Raw genomic sequence first — 7991 nt, forward strand, 5'->3', positions numbered from 1 at the left:
CCCTGATTTAAAAAATGATACTCCAAATTTTGTTGTATGCTACCGTTTTCTTAAAATTGTAAATAACGTTTTTCTTTTCTTTTCATGCCATTATTATTTACGTTCCCATATATGTTTAGGTATTGGTTTCCTTATATAGATGCTAGATCTCGACAAAGTTTTAATAAATTGCTAAAACTGAAGTTCCGACAACATAAATGAATTCTTAAAAAATGCACGTCTGAAAACCGAAAATAGTTTGATTTTTTTATCTTGAAGATGGAACATTCACGACAACCAAACTTCTTAAAAACGCTTCTTATTGATATTGCAAATTATTAAAAACGTTTGTTATTGAATATTTACGCGAATAGGTTAGCGTCTGGGTCTGTGAGGTTAACAGGTTTTAGCTCAGTTTGTGAATCGTCACCGAGAAGCCAAAACAGCTACGAGAAACATGGTCTTCTTATTTCTAAAAATGTTTATGGAAGAAAATATGTTTGTTTGATTTTAAAAATTTAAATGCGCATATTCGCTACTGCTTAAGTTAGGAAGGCAACTTTGACCATGAAGAAGACTTATAAGACTTATTAATCGCAAAAATCATTCTTAAATTATTTTATTGCAAGAGATATAATCAGACAAAAAAACGTGATTTCCATAAATTTAAATTAACGCAATTACCAGAGATGATGGACTATAGATGTAGTGGAAAACTATGCTTAGACAGCATAATCATATGCTGTTGGGCCTACCTTAAATTTCTGTTGGTTGATCATCTTAAATATATTTTTAGCTTTTGAAATGATTTGCTCAACGATTCGGAATTTTAGATTGCTTAAGTTTAATTTTACGTTACATTTGGAAATCGTATCAGAATATATAACGCTTTGTAGCAGTATATTTAAACTGCAAGTACGGTCACACCGATTTCCAATGGAGATGACAGTAAATCGATATGTCATACTGATTAAAAACATCGCACGATTTAAAAATCGATTTTGCGTCCACCTATAATAGCAACCGCGTGCAACTTTCAACTCGGATCGAGTTCAATCCATTTTGGCCACTAAACAGAGGGAATGCAGCGACAAAAACCGAAGGGACCGGGAAGACCGGGTCCGCGATCCAAGCCGGGATCAGGCAAGGGCAAGGTAGCACCAGGTGGCCGTGGAGGCGGGGACAACAAGCAGAAGCGTCCGCGGCCGGAGTTCAACAAATCCCGGCTGGCCGCCACCGATGCTGAGATTCGAGAGCTGCAGGCCCAGTACGCAGAAATAGATGCTCCTGCCATCAAGAAGTTTGCTCAGTTTCCGCTGTCCAAAAAGACCCAAAAGGCGCTGGCGGAGTTCAAGTTTGTGCATCCCACGCAGGTGCAGCGGGAGAGCATTGGACCCGCGTTGCAGGGCAAGGATGTGCTGGGCGCGGCGGTCACGGGAAGTGGCAAGACACTGGCCTTCCTAATACCCGTAAGTGGGAAGTCCTTAGCATTCGAAGGTATATAACACCCCAATCTCTTGCAGGTTCTGGAACACCTGTTTATGAACAAATGGTCGCGCACCGATGGAGTTGGTGCCATTATTATATCGCCCACCCGCGAGCTGGCCTACCAGATCTTCGAGACCCTCAAGAAGGTGGGCAAGCACCACGACTTCTCCGCCGGCCTCATCATCGGCGGCAAGAACCTAAAGTTCGAGCGGACGCGCATGGACCAGTGCAATATCCTCATCTGCACACCAGGCCGCTTGCTGCAGCACATGGACGAGAATCCGCTCTTTAATACGAGCACTATGGAGGTGTTGGTCCTGGACGAAGCAGATCGTTGTTTGGATATGGGTTTCCAGAAGACACTCAATTCCATCATTGAAAACTTCCCGCCCGTGCGACAAACGCTGCTTTTCTCGGCCACGCAAACGAATACGGTGCAGGATTTGGCAAGGCTCAATCTAAAGGATCCAGTCTATGTCGGCTATGGAGAGGCAAGGCCAAGCGAAGAACCCTCGAGCTCCAGGAAAGGTCCGAGCACCGCTGTCTTGGCCGTGCCCGAGCTGCTGCAGCAGAGCTATGTGGTGCTGAACCTGGAGGACAAGATCACCATGCTGTGGTCGTTCATTAAGAACCATTTGAAGCAAAAGATCATTGTGTTTGTGTCCAGTTGCAAGCAGGCCAAGTATCTGTACGAGATCTTCTGTAAACTGCGTCCGGGTAGCCCGCTGCTGGCTCTTTACGGAACCCTCCACCAGGATCGCCGCATTGCCATCTATGAGGATTTCCTGCGCAAGAGCCACGTGGTAATGTTCTCCACCGATGTGGCCTCACGCGGTCTGGACTTCCCCGCCGTCAATTGGGTGGTGCAGTTGGACTGTCCGGAGGATGTCCCGCAGTATATCCATCGAGCGGGTCGTTCGGCGCGAAATAAGACACGCGGCGAGTGTCTTTTGGTTCTGACACCCAGCGAGGAAGAGTACATGATTGGTGCACTCAAGGAGCAGCTGAACATTGACATCCGCTGCGTACAAATCGATCCAAAGAAGCTCTTCTCGCCGCGCGTCAAGATCGAAGCCTTTCTGGCCCAATTCCCTGAGCTGAGGGCCACCGCTCAGCGTGCCTTCCTCTCCTACATAAAGTCCGTTTTCCTGATGCGCAACAAGCGGCTGTTTAACGTCTTTAGCCTAGATCTGGATGCATTTGCGCAGTCGCTGGGCCTGGCAGTTACGCCGCGTGTCCCCTTCCTGGAAAAGTTCCTCTGGCGGCAGAAACAGATGCAGCTGCAGAAGGAACAGGGAGATGTCCCACCAGTGAATAATCCAGTTCTCCCCAAGATGACCAAACAACAGAGCTTTGGCGGCGCCAACGAAGACGAAGATGATAGTGATGACGAAGACTTCATCAAGGTGAAACGCAAGGATCACGATGTGGAAGGAGAACCAGTAAAACTGGACGAAGACGAGGGCAATGAGGACGAGCCAGAGGCCCCTCTGGTGGTGCCCAAGCGCGAGAAGCTGGTCACCAAGGCCTCGCTGGCCAAGAAGGCTCTAAAGAAGAACCTGCAGGTGAACTCCAAGCTCAAGTTTGATGACGAGGGCGAAACGGTGGCGGATGATCGCAATCAAATGAAGGCGCTGAGTGCCAGGCAGCGAACGAAAAAGCAAGACGACGACGACGGAGGCATAGATCTGGTGCTGTCCAAGGCTCTCCTAACCGAGGAGGATCAGTACGACAAGCAGCGATTCCGGGAGCTGGTCAAGAAACGACACAAACTGCAGCGGGAGAAGCTGCGCAAGAAGACAGAAGAGGTCAAGGGAAGCGACGAGGAGGAGGACCAAGATGCTGATGATGCCGCAGATGCCGAAGATGCTGACAGCGAGAGTGACCATTCAGTGGACCTTTCGTGGCTGCCAGATCCCGACAAAATCTACAGAAATAAGTCTAATACGTCTGATCGGGATGCGGGTGCGCAGTCTTTATCTGAATCAGAGCAAGGCGATGCTACCGACAATGATGACGATGACAACGTCGAAGAAAGCTCCGATGAGGAGCCCGCCTACAAAAAGTCCAAGCTAACGGATAAGATGACTTTAATGGACACGGAGGCCATTGCGGCCAGTCTTTTGGGTAGCTAAGTTAAGGGCCCGACTGTGTAAATAAATTAATGCCAATTATTTTTTTAATAATAATTTGTAATTTAATAGACGTTTGTTTTAATTGATACGAATTTTATGATTTTATGATTAATGGAACTAAACAAAAGCAAATAATTTATGTTTCATGAGGCAATACAAACTTAGGGTAAAACCTGCTTATTTTAATGATCATATGACCTTAATAGAGATTCAAACGTATCCGATTGAAAATATTAAAGTGTTTTGTCTCTGAAACATATGCAGGGCTATCATGACATTGTATGAATGTTTGGCGAGTTCTGCTCTAGAATATTATTTAGATTAAATTGCATTAATTTTTGTTAATATGTGTAGGAATGTCTTATTAATGTCCATATATATATGGTTGAATCGTGGTTTGGCCATTATGGTTTCCTGAGAGAATTGTTTTTAGGGAAAATATGTTATTAAGGGGTTTCGCATGTGTAACGAGTTAAAAAAAATAAATTAAATACAATATGTGGACAAAATAATTGGTCAATGCTATTTTTTTTTGAAATAACAGGATATAAAATAAGTATCGCTATAGCTTCTCCGACTATTATAAATATAACACCAGAAAACAATCGGGTTTGGATCTGATAAATTTGTTTTCTATGTAGCAATGGGTAAATATATACCGGACGATTATATCATATAGCTCCTATAGTTTTACCTTCGCTGTTATTCAATTGATTTGAAAACAAGAAAGAAAACAAACTTCGGCAAGCCGAAGTTCATATACCCTTGCAGCTATTTCAAGAATTAAACATTTTTGAAAACATTAAAATTATGATTTACTTTCGTATATGTTTAAAAACATTGAAGCTAGGATGATTTGCAGCTGAATTATTTGATAGTTATTTTATATATTTTTATTAACCATATGATATAGACGTCCGATTTTGATAAAATTTAAACCATAATTCTGAAATATTTAACCATTGCTATATGTCGAAGAACTAAACAAAAAATTAAAAAACAGAATAGTTATTATTTTTTTCATTTATTTTTCCGATTGTTCCTATGGGAGCTATGTGATATAGTCGTCCGACTTTGATGAAATTTAAACCGTAAATCGGAAATATTTAACCATTACTTAATGTCGAAGAACTAAACAAAAAATTAAAAAACAGCAAAGTTATATTTTTTTTCATTTATTTTTCCGATTGTTTCTATGGGAGCTATATGCTATAGTCGTCCGATCCGGCTTATATACTACCTGCAATAGAAATACAACTTTTGGGAAAGTTTCATGCAGATAGCTTTAAAACTGAGAGACTAGTTTGCATATAAACGGACGGACAGACGGACATGGCTAGATCGACTCGCCTAGTGATGCTGATCAAGAATATATATACTTTATAGGGTCGGAGATGTCTCCTTCACTGCGTTGCAAACTTCTGACTGAAAATATAATACCCTCTGCAACGGTATAATAATTCAACATATAGTTATGGTTTATTATTTTAGAATTCCAGTTGTTATTAAGGATATCATAAAGCTGCCATAAGAACGATCGAATAAGTCGTCGCAGCTTTACTGCTTTAAAATAATTTTATTCGATTATTAAAATGTTAAAGAATATTGCCTTTAAAGGTCAATATCTGCAATATTTACAAAGTTATGTGATTTTGAACTGAGAGGCGCGTTTGAAAGTGTTCAAAATTTTCAACACGTTTTTCTTGAAACACCTTTTTTTCAATTTCAACAATTGTTTTTTAAAACAAAATAGAATCAAAATATTGTTTGAATTTAAAAGTCAATTCTTTAACGAAAAATAAAATTGAATTTGAAGCGATGAAAAGAAAATGCAATTACGACAATTACAATTTTCTTTTGAAATGTGTATCTGTCGCATGGAAGCTACAATCATAAAGATTAAAAAATAGTTGGTTTTGTTGTTTAAGGCGACGATTAAGGACGTTACAGTGTACACGATGGAGATACTCCTTAGGCGAGACGATATGTATGCGGCATCCGTATAAACAGTATAAGTGTTGTTTTTGTCTTGCAAAAATTTTTAAATACTTTTTAAACATGTATATCTAAAATTTCAAAACGTTTTAGCTTAATATACCTGAGAAAAAAATCATAAAAATGAAGTATTTTTCGACTCTGTAAAAGAGGTTCCCCCTAATAGTATATTGTACTATCTTGAGTTGAAAAATTTTAGAGAATACTCTATTATTAAAAGTCTTAATCTGAAAAGCTTTCAATAAAAACTGAAAACTGAAAGCTTTTGGAATTAATAAGAATCGCCTGTTATAAATACCTGACCAGAAATATTTGACAAAAACAGCTTTGTAATTGATTGAATTGTTGTTGTGATCTACTCGAGCTGCGCTGTTTCAAACGAGTTAATTTATTCATAGCCAGAAATCCCCAAAACTATCCCCATTTTACTTGCTGTCAGAAAAAGATCAGTTACCTTCGGATCCTATGAAAAATCGAATCGAAAGACACTCTCAAGTGGTTTTATGTTCAAAGTGTCTTGCTTTGAGACTGAGAAATTCGGTTTGCTCTGTTTAGTAGCCCGTTTCCTGAATCTGAAAAAAGTGTCTTGATTTTAAAATTGTTTTAGCTTAGTACTGAAATGAATAAACTTATCTGGACGCCACAACACAAATTTATATTTTTTCTTATATTAGTTCAAAAGGGAAACAATAAAGGGTCGTTTTTAAGCCTTTAGGAATATAAATATATTAAGGTTTTTGCTTATGCTTGTGCTACTATTCAGGACAAACGAGCAACAGTTAAAGTGCTTCATCAAGTGAGATCAAAAACCGCGAATTCTTCAGAACATGATGTACTCGTATATAGACCTTTCTAAATGATATTTATCGAATCAGATGATGGTATGTATATATTTTTTATTCAGCAACAATAATAGTTTTTTTTATACCCTTGCAGAGGGTATTATAATTTCAGTCAGAAGTTTGCAACGCAGTGAAGGAGACATCTCCGACCCTATAAAGTATATATATTCTTGATCAGCATCACTAGTAGAGTCGATCTAGCCATGTCCGTCCGTCTGTCCGTCCGTTTATATGCAAACTAGTCTCTCAGTTTTAAAGCTATCTGCATGAAACTTTCCCAAAAGTTGTGTTTCTATTGCAGGTAGTATATAAGTCGGAACGAGCCGGATCGGACGACTATAGCATATAGCTCCCATAGGAACAATCGGAAAAATAATTGAAAAAAAATTATTACTTTGCTGTTTTTTAATTTTTTTTTTTAGTTCTTCGACATATAGCAATGGTTAAATATTTCAGAATTATGGTTTAAATTTCATCAAAATCGGACGACTATATCATATAGCTCCCATACAAATATAAAAATATATAAAAGAACAATCAAATAATTAAGCTGCAAATCGTCATAGCTTCAATGTTTTTAAACATATACGCAAGTAAATCATAATTTTAATGTTTTCAAAAATATTTAATTCTTGCGATAGCTGCAAGGGTATATGAACTTCGGCTTGCCGAAGTTTGCTTTCTTTCTTGTTTAATATAAGTTTAATAACCGCAAAATCTTTACACGATGAAGGTCTATATACTTCATTGAAGACGTTTCATTATTTTAATGTAATCCGAAAATCGAAATTCTTTGTTAGTTGTATGACTTTATTTCTATAAAAAAGCAATATAAATTTATATTTTCTTATTTGAGTTGAAACAGGGAACAATATATGAAAAGACACTTAGTTATTCCAGTTGAAATTTTTTGCTCATTTACTGATCGAAAGCGGCTCTGACCCAGACTTTAACTGATTTTTTGGGACACATTTTTATATTTTTTCATCTAGTAACGTTCAGACACCCAACACGAAAGAAACAAAAAAGTGTCTTTGCTCAGGCAGGGACTGATCTCAATAAATTTTGATCCGAGTCTGACGGATTAAAAGGTTGAACATATTTGGGGAGCTCTGGTCATAGCTTTTGATAGGAGTTGTTACCTGATAATCATAGACAAGAAGATCAAGTTCTAGATTGACGCTTATTCTTAACTCTTAACTTTAGATATTTATCTATCTGAAAGGTGAATGCTTACTGCGTTCGATATGAAAATGTGTTGACTTGGTTTTGCGCAAATGCTTATTCCTGTTCTAGAAACGGCTGACTCATCTACTTCTTTAAGTACGCAATTTTATCACCTTAATGGCAGTCAAACAGAAAAGGCGGTTGACTTTCTTTGTATTGTCTTAGCCCCAACAACCAAAAAATGAGACCAAGTCGATTTTCCCTCTTATCAACTTCAGATAAGAATCCATGTTTATTTTTGCATTTTATTTACGGTGAAAAGAAAACAAAAGTCGCAGTTCGCTGGAAACCTCGAGTCCCTATATATAAGATCCACTACGAGTTT

At 38.7% G+C, this 7991-nt stretch overlaps 1 protein-coding gene across 1 annotated transcript; it reads left to right on the forward strand.

The window, feature by feature from the left end:
- The first annotated feature begins 968 nt into the window (after positions 1 to 968).
- Positions 969 to 3668, forward strand: LOC108148172 (probable ATP-dependent RNA helicase DDX10). The gene is made up of 2 exons (XM_017275071.2): positions 969 to 1448; positions 1503 to 3668. Exons 1-2 carry the CDS (start codon positions 1062 to 1064, stop codon positions 3600 to 3602), a joined length of 2487 nt encoding a protein of 828 aa, XP_017130560.1. The 5' UTR covers positions 969 to 1061; the 3' UTR covers positions 3603 to 3668.
- The last annotated feature ends 4323 nt before the right edge of the window (positions 3669 to 7991 follow it).

Source organism: Drosophila elegans, unplaced genomic scaffold, assembly GCF_018152505.1.
Source record: "Drosophila elegans isolate 14027-0461.03 unplaced genomic scaffold, ASM1815250v1 contig_149, whole genome shotgun sequence".
Lineage (NCBI taxonomy): Eukaryota > Metazoa > Arthropoda > Insecta > Diptera > Drosophilidae > Drosophila > Drosophila elegans.